This window comes from Lissotriton helveticus, chromosome 11, assembly GCF_964261635.1.
Source record: "Lissotriton helveticus chromosome 11, aLisHel1.1, whole genome shotgun sequence".
NCBI lineage: Eukaryota > Metazoa > Chordata > Amphibia > Caudata > Salamandridae > Lissotriton > Lissotriton helveticus.
In genome coordinates this window covers 172,623,592-172,647,473 of record NC_136072.1, presented here as the reverse complement: position 1 = coordinate 172,647,473, position 23,882 = coordinate 172,623,592, and the positions used below count along the sequence as shown (strand labels likewise).

The 23,882-nt window shown below is 41.3% G+C and overlaps 1 protein-coding gene across 1 annotated transcript in view; it reads right to left on the bottom strand.

Annotated features, from left to right (window-relative positions):
* Window positions 1-7,063: 7,063 nt before the first annotated feature.
* The window catches only part of LOC144791729 (cytochrome P450 2J6-like), a 165,375-nt gene continuing 148,556 nt past the window's right edge, over window positions 7,064-23,882 (bottom strand). Inside the window, exons 8-9 of the mRNA XM_078666497.1 lie at window positions 14,438-14,579; window positions 7,064-7,751 (exon numbers count right to left, since the gene is read on the bottom strand). Coding sequence (XP_078522623.1) covers window positions 7,573-7,751; window positions 14,438-14,579 — 321 coding nt within the window. The 3' untranslated portion in view covers window positions 7,064-7,572. The remainder of the gene's footprint in view (window positions 7,752-14,437; window positions 14,580-23,882) is intronic.

Below are 23,882 nucleotides of genomic sequence, written 5' to 3'. Positions count from 1 at the left end.
GTGGGATGGCGTGTGCTCTTGGGGTTGGGTGTTCCAGATATGGGTGGAGGTCCCTGATCAAGTCCAGGATTGTTCTGGGGTGGAGTCGGTACCTTTGCAGGATCTCTGCTTCAGTAAGTTGGAAGAGAGTGATCCTCTGCCTATATACCTGCTCCTCCCTTAGCCAGACCCTCTCTCCTTCTGCCTGTATCCGTAGCCGCCTTGCAATTACGTAGAAGGCCGCCATTGTGGGTGTACTGTTGCATTTTGGGAGCTTCTTATATATCCTGTTCCTGGTTTCCACCTGCTTCCAATCCATGTTAAATACCGACTCTTAAATACCGAATTTCACGAAATTCGGTATTTCCTGACTTTGCTACATCTCAAATGGCCTTTTTTACCACTTCTTATTTACCGACTCTGTAAATATGAATCCGGTATTTACCGATTCGATAACTTACCATTTCGTATTTACCGAATCATTATGTATTCGGTAAATACCGAATCGTGTAATACCGATTCGGTGTTTTACCGACTGGTATTTACCGATTCGGTACGTTTTTGGTGACATACATCTCGATGCACTAATACCGGTCGGTAATGGCCGATTTTACAGATTTTCGGCCGTTACCGACCGGTATTTGGCTACCTACATCGGGCCCTAATTTCCTAACTTAATCTATCTAAAAAGTATCTAACATCACCAATTCGGGTTCTGATTGGACAATTTGGGGTGGGTGAGCATCTCCTCACCATTACAACATCATATTCAGGGTGAATCAGCAAAATCATAATGCGTTATTGTTTAGGATAGTCATTGGCCTGGTCACTTCCTTGACTCGCAACGTTGCACTGTATTCCCACGTTCAGAACACTTGACCGTCCATGTTTTGGCAATCATCCTAACTTCAGGGCAAAGCAGCCTTGAACATTCCCATCCGAGCACAGGAAGCTCACTCTCGCTGGCAGGCTTTGGGCGTGCATGCGCAGTCCAGCACTTGCTCACAGTTAGCTAGAGTAACCGGATTTTGTAGGCCTCAGAGGCCACTTTTGGAACTATCATAGAAACAAACACAAATTCATGTTAATTATGGTACTGAAACCCTTCTGTTTACCTCCCACCATACTAATGTTTCCCTATTAGTTATTACCTAGCAGGTAAGCCACATAAATGGGTTTTATACTTACATATCTGACGACCTTTCAGCACAATAACGTGTACAATAAGCACATTCATATTGCGTTTATTTATATTTAAGCTGTGCGTTAGTTCACAACACAATAACGACACAAATTAGTTAATTATATTGCTCCATGCAGGCAAAATTAGTATTCCCACGTGTTCATGTATGTGCATCTTATACTATTTGTTGATTAATACACCGCAACACACTATTAGTAAATGTTAATGTTATGGAACATTGATTTTACAAGGGGTACACAAAATTTTGTTTTGCCACCTTGCTCCATCACTGACATCCGAGAAGTCTCAGTGGGCTCCCACCACATTCTAAACATGCATTGGCAAAAACCAATAGATCTAGCGTTGGTCGCCAGCCTTCTGCGGCGTTTTAGCACAGTGGACGGGGCCGCGACGGCCAACAGACATGGACAGCACTACGGAGGTAGTGCACGTAACGGTCGTTGCCCATCAGAAGCAGCGAAGGGGCTCAAGAAACAAAATAATAGTTTACTTCAAGCAAAAAAGTTTCTTTGGTCTCCAAAAAACACACAAATTATAATAGTACTCCCTGGCCCGGAAGGGAACTACCCTGTGTGTGGATGTTTTCTTTGTGAAAGGACGACTTGTGGTAACTTGTAAATGAAGTCAGCCAATTGCTGATAAGGGCTGATACATTGCCCCTTAATGCATGCTGAAATGGGTGAAAGTAAAATCCTAATGACACTAACCACAGATTGATGGATGGAATCTGGCTGAAACCCCTATAAGTAACGATGTTATATACAGCATTTTAGTAAAATCCAGGGTCTTAGGCTAACACAGACCTAAAAAAGTCAGTCTGTCTGGCATTAGCTGCAAGCTACTTGCCTTTAAGAAAAAAAAGAGAAGGAAGGAAAGAAAGAAGTAAAGAGAAGGGAGGAAGAGAAGAAAAGGCAGAAAGAAAGAAAGAGAAGAAACAAAAAAGAGAATGCAATAAAGAGAGACGGAAAGAGGGAAGATAAGAAAGAAACAATGGAAGAAAGAGTGGAAGAAATGAAGGAAGGAAGAAAAGGAAAAGAACGCGAGAAGGAAAAAAGAGAATGAAAGAAAGCAAGAGAGAGATAGAGAAGCAAAGTGAGAAACAAGAGAAGCACAGTGAGAGAGAAAGAAGGGAAAAGAAAGAAAGAAAATGAAATGAAAAGAAGAAGAAAGAAAATGACAGGAAAGAATGAAAAAAGTAAGAAACTCATAAAGAATGAAAGAGAGAAAGAAAGGAAGAAAGAAAGAAAGAGAATGAACTAGAAAGAAAGAGAAGGAAAAGAGAGAAAGGAAATGGAATGAATGAAGGCATGAATGAGAGAAGAAGTGAATAAAGGTAAGAATGACAGAAGACTAGAAAGAATGAAAAAGAGAAAAAGAAAGATGGAAACAAAGTAAACATATAGGGGCATATTATCAAGGGATTTATCTCCACTTTTTTGGCTTTAAAAGCCAAGAAAGCGGAGATAAAATTATGTCCCTATCAGCAACCGGGTGCTAACACGCACATTCGCATGTTAGCACCCTTTTTCTCTACGCTTCCCCTTGCATCTCTAATGAGATGCAAAGGGGGCGTTCCAGATAAAAATAATAGGAGAAATGTTGTTAAGCGACATTTCTCCTATTATCAAGGATTGCACTAACCCTGTTAGTGATAAAAAAAAAGCAGCGCTAACCGCGGTTAGCACTGCTTTTTTTACACCTGGTATTTTCCTGACTTAGCCATGATATCCTATGGAAGGTGGATATCATGGCTAAGTTTGTGAGCCCCTATCATCAAGCTAACGCCAAACTAAGAGAGATTATCATTGGTTTTCCAGCGATAATCTCTCATTTGGCAGTTAGCGCGAGGATTTTTATCACTTCTGAGATAAACCTTGCTAATAGCAAGTTATCTCTGCGATAATTTCCGGCGATGCTTAGCGTTACAAAAATTTGTTGCTAAGCATCGTTAGCGATAAATATCGCTAATTGTTGGTAATATGACCCATAATACCTTATTACAGAGCAGTTTCAAATAGACACAATCTGATCTGGTGTGCTTCTTAATAGAAGCAGTCAGAAAAGCAAAACACTTCAAAGGAATTTACAACATCAATGACAGGAGATGGGATGTGATAAGGATGGAATGTGCATCAGAAGTGTCCTGCTATCACTTCAGGCTCTAAACACAAATGCAACACTAAGGTAATTATAAAGTAAAAACAAGCACTGACAGAGCACCCGCAGGAACCCGGGAGGTGCCTCCCCCGAGCCTATAAATGGAGGGAATGTGGTGTGCAAAAAGGTGTGGACACTGTGTGGGCACGCGCAGATAGACAGGCGGTGATATGGACTGCGATTCATTTTTAGCCGCTGGGTGAACGGCTGTCTGCAGCAAGCGGGGGAAGGGGGAAGCAACAAGAGCGGCAGGGGAGAGATAAGTACAAGCCCCAGAGCACACTGAAATGCTTACGAGACGGAGAGGCCGAGCAACAGGCCTGTGGAACACTTTTTAAGCAACTCATGAAAGTGCGCGTTTATTATTAATGTAGCACGCGTGAAAGGGACAGCCAAAGAAACAAGCCGCGCAGAGAAATGAAAGGCACGTAAGCCATTGTTGCAGATAAACGCCGTAATAGGAAAAAAAAGTGCGTAGTGGCTAATTAAGATACACTGTCTCCCGCCGCAAGTACCCCTTCCAAATTAAAGAAGTATTAGTCCTAAGTACTTGATAGAAACAGCCTACTTAAAGCACAGGGAAGAAGGAAGTGTTTTCAAGCTTTTTCTGAAACTCAGGTACTTGAATAGCAGCCAGTTTTCCGGGTCCATGTGTGACTATTTAGGGCAGTCTTGTATTTTTGTTAGAATTCTGGAACTTGTAGTCTTAGTAAACCCAGTGTATAACCAGGACTACAAGTCCAATAACTCCAAGAAAAAAAGTACAAGGCTAACTGGTCACACATTGATTGGGAAACTTGGCAGCTATGTACTTGGGCATCTTTTCAGGCTTGGTTCAGGGTATTCCAAAGCCTGGGACCCTGGGTGCATCGTGCCACCTTGTTAGATCTTACAAAAGACGCATTGGGTGATCAAATGTCCAGTGTTTGCATACCGCGAGGGCACAAACAGCACTTCAGATGGTAATGCCTACTGCTGTGCAGGGCAGCGGGACAGAACACAGCTCAGACGGTCCCTGTACCCATTAGATCGCATCTTCCTATTTGTTGATATATTTAACTTGCCTCAGTGCTCTTTTCCCTTTGACTGTGTGGAAATACTAAGCGTAGGCGTATGAGGATATTATCTCAAAATAATATGTGTTATAATGTAGTCAGCATTTAAGAAACTGTTTTGTAAACAATACAATAACTTTAATCCCGCCCTCTGTTAGTATAATGTATTGCATGATGACTGTTGGCAAGTGGAGGAGAAGCAACTCACTTAAATTAAATAAGGAAAAAATTGAAGTCCTAATGGTTTCTGTCGAGTTTTTACCTCTTAGTGCATTTTTCAGCATCTCGACTCTTTACATGAGCACTGTTTACATTACAACATGTCACACTCATTGTATTATAGCATGGGGAGATTAACAGCCTGATTCATCAAGGAACCGTTTTGCGAGTCTCTAATAGAGATTCATAAGGAATCGCTATTAGAGACTCGCAAAACGGTATTCATGTAGGAATCGCAAAATAAAATGCGATTCCTACACATTCCTTATTTGCGATTAGCAAATTGCTAATCGCAAATAAGGAAAAACTCCCCATTCATTCCTATGGGCCAAAAGGCCCATAGGAATGAATGGGGAGTATTCCTTATTTGCGATTAGCAATTTGCTAATCGCAAATAAGATAGCGATTTGAAGGGTGCCAGGGGTGTCCAAAGGACACCCTGTAGCACCCCTTAAATGCACATTTGAACAGGTGTTGCGCACACACATGTCCAAAGGACATGTGTGTGTGTAACATGCAAAAGAAACAAATGCACTAAAGTGCTTTTTACTCGTTTTTCGCAATTTACCACCAAGTCAGACTTGGTGGTAAATTGCACCCAAATATTGCGATTTCGCAATTTCTAATTGGTTGATGAATTGCATTTAAGGAATCTCTATTAGAGATTCCTTAAATCCAATTCCTCGCAAATATGCGATTTCGGTAATAGCGATTTTTGCATTTGGGATGATGAATCCCAAATGCAAAAATCGCACTCGCAAAGGGCCAGATTCTCAGAATCTGGCCCTTTGCGAGCGCAAATCAGCTTGATGAATCAGGCTGCAAGTGATTTGCCAAGAATCACAGGATGTTGAACCAGTCCGAGAGTAGACCCTGTTTCCCCAGTTGTAAAGTCGGCAGCATTGGCTGGAATGCCACATCCTGAGTAGACGGAGGGTGGCAGGCAGAAGCCACATGAAAGCTCGGCTTCTCATGGGTTCGAGGTTCCAACAGGACCTCGAGCCGAGCATGAGCCACCTTTCAGCCTCTCCCACGTCAGTGTATGCAAAGGATGCTGTACGTGCCTGGCCTCGAGCCCACGTGCATCCGGGCTCTGCGCCGCCATACTTAGGGAAATAGAAAAAAAAACACAAGTCCCTGCGGCAGTGATGCGTGCAACGCATCAGAAAATAAGAAAAAATCATCCGGCGCATTCATCTTTCTGACAGTAACAAAAAGGTTACTGGATGGACTCATCTCTCAAGCCGGTAAATATTATTCAATCCATAATGTGTACATGCGTCTTGCAATCCATCACCCCAGGCCATCAAAGTGGATAAAACAGAGGCCCGACGGCGCAAGCTGAAATTATCTGTCGACCTCCTACCGCTGTCCAGATGTAATACCAGCTAACAGTAAGTATTTGTGTAGCGCACACTACAAACTGGTGATATGGCTGCCCAATTGAGGTTCCTTGTTTTATCAGCCTTGAACGGGTGAAATGTGGAGTCTATTCACACCTGACCTGCATGTTTAAAGTTTTTAAAAAGTGGGGAGGGAAAAAAAGCGTGCGCTGCCAACCTCCGGAAACAGGAGGTGGCAGGGGGGGGGGGGGGGGCAGGAGATGTGCACGCTGTCTGTACGCGTGCACATCTCCTGTCCGCGCGTGCCACCTCCTGTCTCCCTTCCAGCACCAAAGTGGCAGCAATAGTCTCACTAGCAAAGCAGTGCATGTGCTCCGTTTCCACGCGAGACCTACCAAACACACAGGCACCGAAGGACACGTGCTCCCTGTGAAAGAGCAAAATGAAGTCACTCAAAGTGAAGTTAACCAGTGGCTTTAGTAGGCTGACCCTTTGCCCCATGCTGTGCTGTGATGGGCGGTATCAAAATGTGATTGACACAATAACAGACCAAGGGATAAAGAGAGATGGCTGAAAGCCCCTATATGTATGTAAGTAAATTGTACACATTTTACCAAACCAAAAGGTCTAGGCTAACAATCAACCCTAAAAAGACCCAGTTTGTGTTTATCCAGGCCCTCAGCCTTAAAGAATTGCATGGCTCTTGGACGACTTAATCCATCGAACATATATTATAGGCACTTAAGGGTCACCTGGTCTCCTCGTAATTGATTGAAGACATGACACTACAGCTCCTCGTGGAAATGTAGAAGAAACAAAGCTGATGGTTCTGGACTGCAGGATGTTCTAATTTCTTGCATCTGAGCTGGAAAGTGTCTGACATTTGGTCTTTCTTGTCCGCATTCCTAATTTCCATGCATGCCTCACTGGATATCTTTAATCTTGGATAGTAGGTATGCTATGGTGCCATATCAGGGCCTAAGCCCTACCAGTGCTAGTTTGTCTATTCATCTTAAAATTTATTGTATAAAACATTCACTATTTTTATGTAAAACTGGATGCTGGGCATGCTAAAGCCATAATAATCAAGTACTGCTCGACTTTAAAATGCTAGTTTAATGTGAACTTTCCATTGGACTCAATACATATTTTGGTGGATCACTGAAGGAGATTGCTACTTTTTTCTTTTATAAACAATTTTATTGGTTTTTATGAGCAACAAAGTAAAACAGTGCATGAAATTGGTACTTTTTAATGGAAATTGAAGGTAGAAAGAAGGTTGTACTGTCAATCACAGGCTATAATAATTATAATGTGTGTTCTTTCTTCTTCACTACAATCTTTATTTTGAATTCTCAAATAAAGGATCATTCTATTTTGTTTTTATGAAAAATGTACAGAATTAATTTTTAGGTGTTTGTTGTAGAGTAGGCATAGGTTCCATGAGGTGTTTGATAGGAAAATCTATTTTATTTCAATAGCAACATCACATGTGTTTCCAGATGATTTTCAATGTCATTGATACTTAACTTTTCAAATCAAGCACTTTTTCTTTACAACTTGTTGAATCTGGTCTGTTGAAGGCAGCAGGTTACCTACGGATGTTCTCCTGGGGCTATCGTGGAACAGCGCAGACCGTATATGGATGAGGATGTAATGTAGATGAGAAAATGTAGGTCTCATTGAGTTTCTTTACTCCTGCAGGAGGCCGGAAGGTGAAGGCCCGAAGAAGGCTAGAGAGGAAGATGAAGAGCTCGGTCCTTGCCAGCTGCTCCCCAAAGCACACACGATGACCTGCAGTAGAGAAAAAAGAGGAGTACTGTCATCTGATGAAGCCATGGACCGAAATTACTCACTCGAAGAGCCACATGGATCATTGGGGCCAATGAATATTCTCAGGCATGTGTGATGTGCACACAGCTGGGAATCAGGACTGAAGTAATGGAAGTTCTCCAAATATTGATTGGATGGGGCAACCTCAGCTGGAGCTCAACTAATTAGAGACTTGCCAATCTTACTGCTTAAGCCTCCAAGTGTATCATTAAAAAGGCACCAAACAAGGTTTTGGGACATAAGTATATGTGAACCTACCTGCCAGCCCTCTTTAATGTAAACTAGAACAAGCAATGATGATAGATCTAGGCTGTTTATATTCTTCTGGGATGTGCAAAGGTGCTAGCTTGTGAAGAGAATGTTATCTACATCTTATGGCAGACAGAGGTAAGTGTCCATTAAAAGTAGTGTGCATTTTCACTTACCACTAGTGTCACAGGTTCCTGTTTTTTATGTTAGAATTAAAATGAATATGTGTTCACTATGTACTGCTCACTCTCTTACACATCAGACTTAACAATTTTGGCCCACTTCTGACAATGTTGTCTTCTCCAGGTCACAGAAAAAATAATTCACAAGAGTTTACCATTGAATATCCTGTAAGAATACAGGCAGATCCTCTTAAGTCTTTTTATTTTATTAGTTTTCGTTTTTCACATTCTAGTCAACAAAGTTTGGGTACCATAAGGAGGGTTCCAATGTATTTCAAATAATTATGGACCATATTTACAATAGGCCTTGGCGGAAAAACAATGTCACCGCACTCTGCTGAGCTGAGTTCCGCAAGCAATTGGAGTGAGGCAAGTTGTACAGATATTTTGCACTGGGAGCTTGTCTTGTGCTGTAAAATCAGCATGAATGGCACCACCGCAGTGCAACAGGGCGGACCTTCTTTTCTGCCGCTCGAGTAGATGTTCTACTCAAGCAGCAACTTACTCAATGCGAGGGGCAGGTTTCTCAGCGCGAGTGGTAGAAACCTGCAGCGGCCACCTGGATTGAGAAAACTCACCCGTAGGTGGTCTAGTGTTGCTTTTTGCTCAACGTAAAGTTCTTTACATTGTCCAACAAACTGAAGTCGGTAATTGATATGGATCCTGGAATGATACAAATTGGCCCTAACAACATCCAATGGCCACTTTTCCTCTTTGAAAGAGGAAAGAATGTCAATGACCAGGGTAGCCACACTAGACTGAGACACACAAATAGGACGCTCAAAAGGGCATGTCCCAGCTGGCCACTGTAATTCTGCAACCAAACAAAAGGACCACATCAATAGATATAGGGCCGAATACTCGCTGGGAACAATGCAAACATAAAACTTGTCACAGCACAAATATTATCTGCAGAATAGCATACCCATATAACAGGTGAAACATCAGGATGAACACAAAAAAATTGATTCAGGATTCAAGAACACATGCAACATTCTGTGTGTGAAACAAACAACCAATTGAGTAGCCCACTTTGTACAAATGATTCACAAGGCAGATGGTCTGTACTGGACAGTTATTGAAGGAAACCCTGTAATGACCCATGTATGACTACACACCATTTACTGAATACAGAAGAGGGATTTTAGAGTTTCCACACATCTACATGGTATAATTGATAATGTGTAATGGTTGCAACTCAGCATTTGAAGAGGTCCAAAAACAATATTTAAAATTTAGGACCAGCAAGCAGCTGCCCCCTTCCTACATGAAAAGGATTTTCCATACATTTGTCGGAATCCATAGGGGCACGTAGAAAACCACATTTGCCTCAAAACCAGGGCCACTATATTAGGTAACTCTTTAGGGTTCCTTTGACTTAAAATAGAATAAATATAATATACCATCCTACTGGACTGAATGGGGCTCACTCTCTGAAATTTCCGATACAGATCATCACCAAATACTCTTTGAATATACCATTAATGGTGTTAAATAAAAAAAAGTTCAGTGGCCTGACTATATTTCCCAATAATCTAGAGGGAGACTCATTAATATAGCGACAAGTTATTATGATGAATTTGATGTTTACTTACAGATCTGTTGGACTTTTCCTTTGCATTAGGCCCATGCAACGAAACACCATGAGGCTAATATCAGTCTCCAGTTTTGGCCAGTTTTAGGACTAGGTTAATTCCATGTACCTGGATCCACATTGTAGGAAGTTAGTCAGGTGATTAGAGTTCCCAGCACCCTAGTCCAAGAACAGTGATGTGAATACATGTTACCATGTCTTTGTGGGGTCAGGTGAAAATTGATGTGATGTTGCTGCACAACTTATATCTTCTTGGGGTTTTAATTCTACACACTACGGGGCATATTACCAAGGGTGGCGATAGGCAATTATCGCCGGTTTAGCGGCCGTTTTCTACCGCTAAGTGGCGATAATTCTATCGCTCTATTAGCAAGCTGTCGCTAACTGATGTTAGCGACAGCTTTTAGGCGGTAGCGAGCAGTTTGGGGCCCACTTTTCATGTCAGCGGTATTTATCGCTAATGACATGCAAAGTGGGCGTACCCAACCTGTTAGCGACTGAAAGCAGTCGCTAACGTCGCTATCGCCTATTAGCAAGGCAGGCGTAGCGATGGGAATATTCCCGCTATCGCCAAAAAACAACGCCTGCTCAGACCAGTTCTTAGCCATGTTATCCAATGGGAGGTGGATAACATGGCTAAGAGCATTTCGTCGCTAATGCGTGAATATCGCTGTATTCTCAGCGATATTCACGCATTTCGCCTGATTTTTATCGCTTTTGAGATAAACCTTGCTAATAGCAAGTTATCTCAGGGATAAAACCTGGCGATACGCGGCGATAAAAATATTGCCTCTTACCCTACTTAGCGATAAATATCGCTATTTGTTGGTAATATGCCCCACATTTTCCAAATATCCAAAACCAAGCAAAGTGTTGTGAGTTTATGCCTAACCGTTGTGTTCAAGGTCTGGGTGTTCTTCACTGCCTTTATTTAGAAATCCCCATTACTTTTTTTTATACAAGTTTCAAGACACTGGGGGACATATCAGTAAGGAACGGCGATGAATAACACAAAGCGTGCTTAGCGCTTTGTTATTCATCGCCGACTATCTCTGGAATTTATCGCCCTGGGAGCATGTTATCAACAAGGCGTTGCTCCAGGGCGATATAAATTCCAGAGATAGTGGGGGAAATCGCAGTTTCGCAGGGAACATCCCTGGTTTTCCAGCATTGCTCCCTGCAAAAGGGCGATAACCTTGCTCATACGACCCTGTGGATAAGTCAGGATTTTAGCAGACGTTAGTTTTTGGAGAAAACAGCAGTTTTCTCCAAAAACTAACGTCTGCTAAAATGCTGGGGCAGCCTTGTAAATATTGCAATGTGCACATCAGCGATATTTGCAAGGCTGTACTGCCCAGTGACGCCCACTTTGCATTTCATTAGAGATGCAAAGGGAGGCGTCGGGAAAATGGGTGCTAACATGCGACTATGCATGTTAGCACCCTCTTGTAAATAGGGCAATAGTTTTATCTCCGCTTTTTTGGCTTGTTAATATGCCCCTGGGAAGCCGTAGGTAAAAAAAAGCAGAGAGCTATCACCTGACCCTATGGACTCACAAATTTGGGTTTATCCATAAAACTGAAGTTGTTACCATGTAGATTAAAATGCAAAATTACTTACATTTATAGTTACAGTATCTAAAGTAAAACCCTGCCCTTTCCTAAGAGGCACTTAGTTTTGGTACCTTGATCTACGTGTACCCCCTTTCCTTTGACGTTGGTAACTTTTTACTTCAACGAGGCACTGTCTTTAACCGCACGACGGTCCCGATGTAGGTAAATTAGATTTACCAATTCATAAATACCAAATTTTACCGATTCGGTATTCATGAATCGGTAAATCTAATGTAGATAATTTTTCGGTAAAAAATACCGAATCAGTAGGATTCGGTATTTACCGATTCTGTAATTACAGAATCGGTATTTGTCATTGATTCCTATGGGCCTTGAAGCCCATAGGATTCAATGGCAAATACCGATTCTGTAATTACAGAATCGGTAAAATTACCGAATTGCCAAGGGGGACAGGGTGTCACTTTGACACCCTGTTGCACCCCTGTTTGTGGCTTGTGTGCCATGTGACACACATACATGCCCTTAGGGCATGTATGTGTGCCACATGGCACAGGTGTACATGCACAGATGTGCATGTACACAGGTATTCGTTATTTACCATGCAATAGTATTACATGGTAAATAACGAATCGGTAAGGGCCTGTGGCACTGTTTTCAGTGCCACCTACATATTGATTTACCGATTCGGTAAATTTACAGAATCGGTATTTTACCGAATCGGTAACTTTACCGATTCGGTAAATATACCGATTCTGTAAATTTTAAGGCCCCTACATCTCCATTTGCAAATACCTGTCGGTAACTGGCGAAATCGGCCGTTACCGACCGGTATTTGCCGACCTACATCTGGCCCTACATGTCTATCGCTGTTTTTTAGCCTTGAGATGGGGAAACGTAAACGAAAGACACACTACCAATCTTCCAATACACAGTTATAACTCACTGACCCCAGAAGTGAAAAGATCCTCTCCAAAGGGTAACCTTCTCGAATTGATATAAATAAAATTCAGGGGTACTAAGCGACTCGATGATGAAGAAGGCCACATGACATGGGTGAAAGTCCAGCATCCTTAATACTAAGTGACCTTCCAGCCCAATTGCATCTGAAAAGAACTGTCCAACAACCAGGATCTGCTCAGTTATATCAATCATACAAATTTTGCTTAGGTGGTGTTGCTTGGAAGTTCTGTGTGTTTTTTGCTCGTTTGCACCCAGAAAGCGAACACTGAAACAACTAATACAGGGATTCCAATATACAGCGTGCAGGTGCTGCTACACTGAAGGAGGATCCTCAAGGGTCTTAACCTTAATAAAAGGATCCCCTGTCTTAAGTTTTTGTGATGTGTCATTGATGAGGACACCAATCAGACAGCACCATCGCTGCATGTAATACAGCTGTGCAGCAGACCCTCACAGGTAGGAGCGGGCCTACCTCTGAGTGAATGAACACATTCTATACAATAGGGCCAACAACCCTTTGGCAAAGAGCAGAATGGCACAGCTTGGCCTAATGTGTGGACCTTCCTCCCTACAGATGCCTAGTGTGACAGCTTGGATCTTGACAAAGGCTATAGCCCATAGTGTGAAAGGATTTTTCTTGTTATATATTTCAGATTATCTCTGTGAGGAGGGTTGGTTATTTGGTAGCTAGAATGTTTTGTGATGGTGAAATGCATGAGCTGATGAAGGTCACATTTTCACTATTTCACCAACAGTTATCTTGGATCCATTGTCCATCAAATTAGCTTCACCTAAACTTAGACACACTTCACCATGTATCCCTGCACATCAACTCCCAGGTGGAGGCATTAGTAAAATCCCTCATTTAATTGTTACCCTTGCTGAAGGATTTGCCTTTAACTCATCAAGAGAGTGGTCCCTTGATGGAAAATCCCATGGTCAATTTCCAAATTTACAGCCTCTTTCAGAGTACTGTGCTAACACCATTTGTGCCTGACTTCAAATCACATGTGCGAAATGCGCTCCATATCCTGGTTCCTCCCCCTATAAGTTGCCACAGGTAATACCTGAAAAAAGAGTGCATAAATGTGAATAGCGTGCAATGAAACCGGTCTCAAAAGGCAGTCGTTTCAAGGTGTATGGGAGCATTTTTTGTAACTGATCACAAAAAAAACTAGATGCTGGTCAGTCATGGTGCTTCACCTGGGTGGATTTTGTGCCCAATTCTTCCATGCCAGTTGCAGTAAGACACTAAACGTTCAACACACTTGAGCTGGTATCCAAGCAGATCAGGCTAAGCAAACTCCTTTTCATAATGCACTACTTGCTATGCGCAAGAGGTTTCAGACAGAACCCCTATTTCTTAGGCGCGATGGCCACTGCATTGACCGCGGTCCCCTTTAATGCTGTTTGTGGCATAGATCTCTGTCTGGATGAACCAGGCATCTTGAAAGATAAAAATTGGTAGGATCATGCTTCCAGATATTTGGATTTTGCCCCTCTCAATCTCCTAATGGTTCTGACCTCCAAATTTACTAGGATGTGTGACCAGTGTTATTTTTTATTTGGCTCCCTGATTGCGGAACCATGTGGCTGATCACTCCACTGTCCTTTTAGTACTGATGAATTTCCGCCATGGTTTGGAAATGCTATGGGTTTTGAATGATGTAATGAGATCTTGTTTGTACTTGCTGCACACAAGCAACAACAATTGTTTATTTGTTGTACTGTTCATTAATGCTCTAAACATACACATCCCTATGCTGTAAGTGGTTATATGACGAGTTTTATAGTATGGAAATGATGGTTTCCCAAGTGCTTCTGTCAAATAAAATACATTCAAATTCTGAAGAAACATTATCATAGGCCTAAAATATTACAAAAATCCAGGGTTTTGTTGCTCTTACACTAGTTCTCACACTGACATTTCTATCTTGCACATACTGTTTATTTTCAAGCCAAATCCAGTTGCCATTTTAGGTGTCCTGTAGCATTCCACCCATATTATCTATATTTAATAACTAGTGGCCAAAAGCTAGATACTGTCCACATTCAAATATTATGTCATCCTTCTTGTGATATGATTACCTGCAGAGAATGGTATGAACGCCTCCTTGCTCAGAAAGTTGCCTTCTTTGTCTAGGAAGTGGCCGGGGTTGAATTGGCGCGGAGTCTCCCATTGCTCAGGATCAAACAGGACAGAGGATAGGTTTGCTAAAACAGTTGTATCCTGTAAAGACATCACTCTGTGATATCTTATTATGTATTTTCTTCTACAAATGATTCTGGACACCAAAATATTTTAACAATTCAGTGAAATCAAACAATAGGCATTTTAAAGCACACCACAGTCAAGAAAGAACACCATTGCCTATACAGATTGTACATCAAAGCACACACTAGTACAACATGCAGACATTCTTATCAAGTCATGGGAAAAAGGAGATATTTTTTGCTTTTGAGACCATCAGTAATGCAAATAAAAGATCTCTGGCAAAGAGCCCCCCTGTGGGGCTTGTTGGTCATTGTAGCACGGTCCCAACGAGGAGCTGCCCTATGCTGAAGCATGACACTCCTCGGAGTGTGTGAGGCTCTTTCTCCTTATAGGAGCTACTCCACCCCTGTCTTCCTTTAGGAACAGCCCACCTCACTGTTTATAATTTTTAATGGATTTACACAAAGTTACAAAGAGCACACTTTTTTGTTGTAATTCTGTTCAGCAGTTTTTGTGGTATTGCTGTTCGATCGCCACTGGGTAATTGTGAGAAATTGAGTTGTTGGTTGACTGGGGTGTGAGCCCTGGTTAAACAAGAACCATAAATCCCTTGCAGGGTGAACCCCAAAAAGTCATTCAATTATCCTGTGCTTAACCCTGGGTATTTTAGCACAAAAAGCAGTCAGGTTTGACATAGACACAATCTTTAAATTATTTATGTAGCACACAAACAGTAATAAAGTAAAAACACAACACAAGCAAAATCCAAAACAGTTTTGAAAAATAGAATAGATTTGAATACATTATTTGACTCCAAAATGATAAAAATCCAAACAGTAGAACTAGAGTTATGAATTTTCAAGGTTTTAGTGTACACTAGCATCTAAAAGATCAAAGTGCCAACTGTGGATATCTAGTCGCACATGACCGAGTCAAAGTTAAAAAATATGTCCGACCGCAATGAAGTTCGGATACAAGAAGTGATTGGTCAGCGCTTACCTTCAGACTTAGAAGAAATGCTGAGAAAAAGTGTCTGAGAAGGTAAAATTCAGCAGGGCAAGACAGTAGGAGGTGTTTGAGGACAGAGTGTTGCAGTTAGATGGCCTTTGGTCAAAGCCACGGTGAAGAGTTCTATGTTTGGACTTAGTCACCGAAATGGTCGTTGAAAATCTCCAGCGGGACGAGGCACAGGGCTGTAGCCAAAGACAGATCCACGAGGTCGGATATCCCGTTGGGGAAGGACCCCTGAGTTGGATTTGCTTCTGCAGTGAAGAACGTAGCAGGAGAAGCCGCAAAGTCAATCCAACTGCCGATGCACCTAGGATGTATAGGCAGGCCAGTTGGTCACAGTCTCCTCCTGGTTCTCTGGGCAGTCCTCAATTTTAAGATTTGGCCATCTGGGCACATTTAGCACCACAAACAAGGGCCCAGGACAGGTGGGACACCTCTTGAGAGTTCAGGATTCACTCAGGCTGGGTCCAGGTATGGGTTTAAGATGGTGGGAGCCTTTTGCGCCCCTGTGCCTCTGAACAGGAGGCCAGCAAACTAGCCCTTGGAGTCACTCTGGTAGTCCTGGGTGCAGGTGAAGATGTATAGGTCAACACCTGGGCTGGCCTCTGAGGGTTCAAGGCAGACTCCAGGCAGCAAAGCATTCCTTTCAGGTACAGGAGCAGTCTGGCAGAGTGCACATCAGGTCACACCAGCAGGCAATCCTCTGAGACTCCTTCTGCAGGTCCAGTAGTGAACTAAAGAGTGGGTCTGAAGTTCCTATTTTCATACCCTGGTACCGTTAATCTAGAAAGGTTTGTTGAAGTGCATGGAATATCCTGGCTACCCTGCTCAGGCTCCAAGCTGGCTGAAATACCAATGTAAGGTTATTAGGCCCATTGTCTGAAGGCAGAGCACAGGTCATTCATTTGCAAGTGAGGTTGTGCTCACCTCAATCCCTCCTCCTGCAGCAAATGACCCATTAAGGCACACCTAATCCCTCCACTGGGTGTTAGTTTGGTCGGAATTCACAAAATGTAACTGTCAGCTACACCCAGTTATGTGACCTAAGACAGGCTTTAAGCACCAAAGGGCAAAAGGAAAGAAAATGCCAACTTTTTAAAAGTTATAGCACCCAAAACCCATGCACTGATAATCACTTTAGATTTGTAAGATTTATTATCAAAAAGTCATACACAAAGCAATGATGGCACTTACAAGTTTACACAGTGTTACAAGTATAAACAATGACATGTGTAAACAAACAAAACGTGACTGAGGGAAGCTACAAAAACATGGTTCAAAACAAAACTGAGACACACAACAAAAAATGTATCCTCTTCATTTAGAGCCACATGTTAGCGTTGGCGGTGTTTTGACCCGTAGTTAATTAAAGGGTCGTCAAAAGGACAAAACATCAGACATAAGAGCGTCCACTGGATTTCAATAACATATCTATAATAAAATATATACATGGGTTTCAGAAAACTAATATTCTTACACAGAAGCAAGGTAAAGGAGTCACTTGTGTGGCCCAAAGAAGTGAACAACTGAGTATGTCATACACCCAAAGAATAATTGAGTGCCAGAAAGGAAGAGGATAAGAAAGATATACCACAGAAAAGTGAAGTATGAAAAAAGTGCATTAGATATAGCTCAAAATGAAACCAAATGATTTTGGAAGAGGAAGAAAAAATTGTAATAACCTGCATCATCAAGAAGAATTCATCAGAATCAGAATCTTACAAATCAAAAGTTATTATCTGTGCATGGGTTTTGGGTGCTATACCTGTTGGTTAGCACCATCTTTTGTTCTTTTTTTCTCTTTCTCTTTTTAACCAAAAGTCCTAGTATTTATGCTTTAAATCCTTTCTCGTTGGTAATGTTGTACTTGAACCACTGTCTGGATTCCAGTATTATTTAGCCCCTGGTTCAGGTCCTAGGGTTGCCGCTGTTGTTCGTAACAACTTTTTAAAAGTGGCATTTTCAAAATTGTAATCAAAAACCCAACTTTACCATTCATTGCTATTCCAAATTCACATCCCCACCCATCCTATGGAATGGGTAGGCCTCACAGTAGTGAACAATGAATTTAGGAGTTTTTCACTACCAGGATTTGTAAAACTTAGAAGTACATTTTCAACCTTCTAATTACACAGCCCACAGCCCTTGGGCATCCTTAGGCAAACCCTAGGAGTGACTTATATGAAATAAAAGGGGAGTTAAAGGCTTGGCAAGGGGTTTTTAATTCTAAGTTGACATTACAGTTCAAAACTGTGTTCAGGCTGCAGTGGCAGTCCTTGGACATGTTTGAAGTGCTACTTAAGTGGGTGGCTCACTATCAGCATATATTTACAGGCCCTGGGAATAAGGTATGCCACTCTACAGGCACTTAATAATAAATTAAGTTTGTCAATTGGGTATAAGCCAACTCAACCATGTTTAAATGAGAGATCAAAAGCACTATAGCATTGGTTAGCAGTGATGAAGTGCCCAGAGTCATAAAGCCACAAATTCAGCAAAAAAGTGGATATATATATATATATATATATATATACATATCTTTTGAATCCTCTCGCCTCCTTGTCCACTCCGGGCGGAAGCCAAGGCACAGCAAACAGGTACGTTTTTTAGCAAATTATTTTATATTACACACTATGTGCAAAGTTTCGTGCAGTAATTGGACGGCCTACGCGTTTCGGCTACTCTTAGCCTTTCACTGGACCATAAAGTCCCTGGGGCCTTATATATGAAGGCCTTGTGCCGCCAGTGCGTCACTTTTTCCCATTTTAAAAGTGGCGCATCGGCGGTGCAAGGCCTTCATAAATAAGGCCCCTGGTGTCTAGACCATTTTTAAAGTGCACAGTGCAAATACCCTTTTCCATTTCTACTATTCCTCTAGACTGTCAACCTTGTTTACAGTTAATGGCAAAAAAGAGGTTGCCATTTTCTTGAAATAACTTAAATTCACTTAAATATCACAGTAAAGTACACGTAAATGTTCAAGTAATTCAAGTATTTACATTTAATTGCACACAGCGTGCAGTTATCTCTGATGAGAATTATTTTGATCACAGTGAAGTACTAGTAATTCAAAGAATCAAGAGTTATCATGTCTTGTTTCCCTATGTTGTTTTCAAAATTAATTGTTCTTCCCGGGGTTCTTGGTCCTTAACGTCTATATACATTATATACAATTTTGTTTCGTCAACCGAAGTCCAAATTCAAATCCTTTATGTTTTCTTTGGCCAAATTGCTCTTTATATTGTAAAGTACTATATTTCTGTTACAAGAAATTATTTTGATTCAATGAACTCTTTGAAATCAACTCCATCTTTTATCCAAATTATATAACTTCACAGTCGTTATTTACCATCTATTTTCAAATAATCATGCTCCTATCTATTGTATCAATTCATTCAAGTTTAAAGGTCTACCCCACCACTACTTTTTAAGATATTTATACCTATATACACATAGCCAGTCAATATTGGAGTTCAGATGCTTGCCTGAATTCATCATTTAGTCTATTTACAGATGTAAAATAGTTCAGCATCTTGATTATGCCCATACGGATACTCTGTCCCCATTCCCAGAATCATTCTGGACTCTAGTTTCCGTAGTTGCAATGTGCGATCTCCCCCTCTCTATGATGGTTTACTGAGCTTAATCCCTGAGTATTTCAGTAGGTTGGGATTGCTCTGATGACATTCAGCAAAATGTTTATCCATGGGGTAATTAGGGTCCTCGTTCTTAATCGCACGTAGATGTTGGAGTATCCTCAATTTTAGTTTATTTATGGTACTTCCTATGTAGGATTTCCCACATGGGCACAATAGTCTGTAGACCACATGCTTTGATTCGCACGTTATGTGGTCCATAATTTTTTCAGATCTCCCATTTTGCAATTTGTATTTTGTAATGTTTAGGCCATGTTCACAGGCCTTACATTTGGCGCACTTCCAAAATCCAGGTGTAGTTAACAATGAGATCTTCCTTGGTTGCCTGATTTGTAGGTGACTCTGAGTGAGTATGTCACGTAAAGATGACGTCTTTCTATAGATGACACTTGGAGATGATGTAAGTTTTCCTTCAGAGTTTCATCTAGTAATAAGATGTTCCAATTTCTCTTCAGTGCCTTCTTCAAATCGTCACTTTGGTTGTTGAAGTCCATGATCAAGCGTGTTACGCTATTTGTCTCTCCTGTTTCGATGTTCGTCCCCTTTGTTTTGCCAGTTGCTGGGACTAGGAGGTCTGTTCTCTTTTTCGAGTTCATTCTGGATTCTGCTGTTTCGATAACTTCTCTTGGGTAACTCCTTTCCCGGAATCAGTTACTCATTCTTTCAATCTCCTGTTCTAAATCCTCCGTTTCAGAGCAGTTTCTTTTTGCTCGTAACATCTGACCATAAGGAATGCTCCACTTGAGCTTCGCTGGATGCCCGCTGTTAGCATGAAGTATGCTATTACAAGATGTAGGTTTTCTATGTATCTTAATACATAGGCGGTTGTTCTTGACAAAGGTTTCTACATCCAGAAAAATTAGATTTTTTTCACTTATGGCTGATGTAAAGTGGAGATTGCAATTGTTATTCTCCAGTGAATCAATGAACATTTGGAGCTCTTCTTTGCTTCCGTCCCAGATGACAAACAAGTCGTCGATGAAACGACACCAGGTTTTAATTTTTGAGTGTTTTTTTCTTTTCTTGTTCCATGACCTCATTCTCCCAGATGGCCATCAGGAGGTTCGCATATGTTGGAGCAAAAGAAGTCCCCATTGCGGTCCCCTGCTTTTGCAGGTACAGGTTACCCAAGAAAAGAAATACATTGTGTGTCAGGCAGTAGGTTAGCATGTCAATCAACATTGCAAAGTGTTCTAGATGACTAACTGATCGTGTCTCCAAGGTCTTTTTAATGGCTCTTATTCCATCCTTATGGCATATCGAGGAGTAAAGAGACGATACGTCTATCGTTGCCATTAGGTAGTTTGTCTTCCACTCAATCCCTGATATTTTATTTAAAAAGTCCATTGTGTCCCTCAGATATGAAGGTAGTGAGGTTACATAGTTCATTAGGAATATATCAATAAATCTTGAAGTTGTTTCTAACAATGAACCTATGGAACTCACTATTGGTCTCCCAGGCGGTTTTACCAGAGCCTTATGTACTTTTGGTAAAAAGTAGATAGTGACTGTAATAGGATTGTCTGTTTTTAGAAATCAATCAAGCCTTTATCTTTCCACCCTAATAGTAGAGCATGATATTCCTCTGTCCACTCTTCCATTGGGTTGTTTTTTAGTTGTTCAAAGTGATCTTGATTGTTCAGTTGCCTTTTCGCCTCAGTGATGTAATCCATGATGTTTTGCACCACAATATTTCCCCCCTTATCTGAGGATTTTATTATTATGGTAGGACCATTTTTAAGTTCTGACATAGCCTGATATTCTTTTGACGAGAGATTGTATGATCTTGTTTTCCATGCCTCTCTTTATTTTTTACGGATTTTCCTGAAATTCTCGTTATTTCTTCCACCATTATCTCATGGAATAGGTCGATTTTATTCCCTGGTGGTAATTGCGGACAGAACCGTGATTGTTTCTTCAATCCACTTTCACCTCCACTATTTGTGGGTATTCCAGATTTATTGCAAAAGTCAATGTCCGATTGAAATGAACTTTCACTTTCTTCTCTGTTTGAGAGTATGTTTTCTTCAATAGATGTCAATGCCCTCATTGCTAGTAGGTCCTTTTGAGCAATAGAGGACACATTTCTGTCTTCCACTGGGTATTCTTGCTTCCGATGTTTTTTCTCAGAGAAGTATTTCCTCAGTTTGATTTTCCGACAAAACTTATATAGGTCAATACGTGCATTTGGTACATCAATGTTCTTATTTGGGCAATAGGATAGTCCCGTATTGAATAACTTTAAATGCATGTCAGATAATTTTTTACTTGATAAGTTGATGACCATGTTATCAGTTTTTGTTATCCTTTTTTTATTGTTACTTTTGTTTTCCTATGCCTCTCTTTGATTTTACTCCTCCTTGTGCCCCTTCTGGTTGTGGTTTTGATTGGGGCTTTGATGGTTCTCTCCCCCACGTATTTGCTCTGCCTCTTCCTCTTTGTCGCGTTATCATCTGGGCTAATTGCATCTCCCCGCGAAAATCCAGTGGCATTGCTGTTGTTTCTTCATCTGTTGAGCTGATCTCCGAACTATCAACCACATCCGTCTGTTCTGTTCCTGCACATTTGTCCATCACCACATGACTTCTTAATGTGTCTTATTTATGAGCGAATGTGTAAATCCGCCCGTTGGCATAATCCAGCCTATCTCTCGTGAATTTATTTGCTTTGCGTTTTTCCACTTCCATTTCATGTTTAGATACCTTCTTCTCCATGTTCTCAATTAACTCTTTATTTTCTTCTGATACAGGGATTTTGGCAAGTTCCAGTTCCAATGTTTCAATTACACTCATGATTTTCTCCAATTTTCTTTCAGCATGTATAATGAGTGTCCTCATGAGTTTGAAGGAGCATTAGTTTGTGTCGGTTTGGCACAGTTTGATTAAATCTGGGTCCAAATCATTCAAGGTGGGCATGATGAGTATCCTGAGCCCCCAAGGAAGTCTTTTAAACTCTATATATCTATATATGTGTATATCTTACTGCTAAGCAAAACCTACAAGAGTACCTGCCAAACGTAGATGACATCAGATGTGGTACTGTAAGAAATTGGGTTGTTAGATGATGGGATAAGTACTCACCACCAGGAATAACCAAAATCGATGTTGTGATGACCCACTAAAGTCACTAAATAAACCTGAACCCCTTGGTAGCTATAGCATCAAGCAAACAGGCGTAACTTAGGGGCAATGTGTAAAGTATCCATGGAGTGCTAAACAAGTAAAAATAATAAACAAAAAGACACCCAAAATGACAAACATCCACTAATGGGAACCAGTGAAATGAATTGGAAAACTTTTAAGTTGAAATAGCGCAAGAAGCCCAAAGTGCCAATGATAGTCAATGGTCGCAGTAGAACCGGATGTATGCGCAACCAGGCACTAACCCTGATAGAGGTTCATCCTTCATCCTTTTAACTTTTAGTCCTTTAAGTTCCAATCCACCACAGAAGTACACTTCTAAAGCCCTTCAGGAAGTCAGTTGAAGAAAGGCCTCTGGTAACTTGTTGTATCCCTGCAGCTTGAACAGGTCAGCCTTATGACCCTTGGAGTTTACTTCATTGTTCTGGTTACTAGAGAGAGAACAGGTCTATTCCACAAGGGCACTTTTCAGGTCGCAGACAGCAGTTTCAGTCCTCTTCTGTTCTTCCTTAGGTCTAGAAAGTGTTCTGAAGGGGGTTCCTGGAGATGTCACATTTATGTCTGGGACAAACTAGTGGGTGAGAAAGGATTCCTGGGGATGTCCTAACCAATTAGATAAAGGTTCCCAGGTCTAACACGACCCATTTAGGGCATTTTCAAGGTGCCTGAAGTTTTCGGCCATACTAAACTTGGGCTTCCAAGGTTAGGAGCTGTGCGGCAGGTGCACTATGGTGATCCAAGTATGCTCCCACCTCTAACACTAAAATCCTGCTTGAGCCAGTCTCTGTAACCACAACAACCTCAGAGAGAGAGAGAGGTTTTGTAGAACAATTTCGTTTTAGCAATCAAACAGGGAATACACAACAATAGTTTTGGCATCCCTCCTTTGAATTGTGCCACAAATGTTATCAGTCAAACAGGCTGTGATACTGTAATGTCAAAAAGAGTCCCACTGGGATTGGGGCCAGTCTGTCTTGGGGAGACAAAATGTCAGCTAACATTTGCCTATGACTGGGGAGGCTTCATTGAAGTGTTTCCTAACTTTCATATGAAAACTCTCACAGACATGCTAATCAGGATGTGATATTCAAACATGATTTAACACCTTAATGTCAAAAAGGATCCTCACAGCCTCACCCTACATATCCTATCAGGCTCAAATGGTTCATCTCTTTCAGATCAGTCTGTTGTTTGCTCATGGTAGTAAATTTGCACTATATTCACTCCTATTGAAATAATAATTACTGGCTGGAAGAAGTATGAGAGCAAAATGCACATTTAGCGTTAGGGTACTTCAGGCAGGGTAATTGTACCTTCCTAAAAGTTCCCCTTTCTAAAATATTTATCACAAATCTGACTTCACCATTGAATTGGGCAAACCTGCTCTAGGATCAAGCTGGTTGACAGTCTCCTCACAGTGATTCAGTAGAGCCAGAATCTCACTGCCTCCAGAGGTAGTCATCACATAGCCTTGGTTGATATTGCAGTAACCATCTAACTCTGAATGGTAG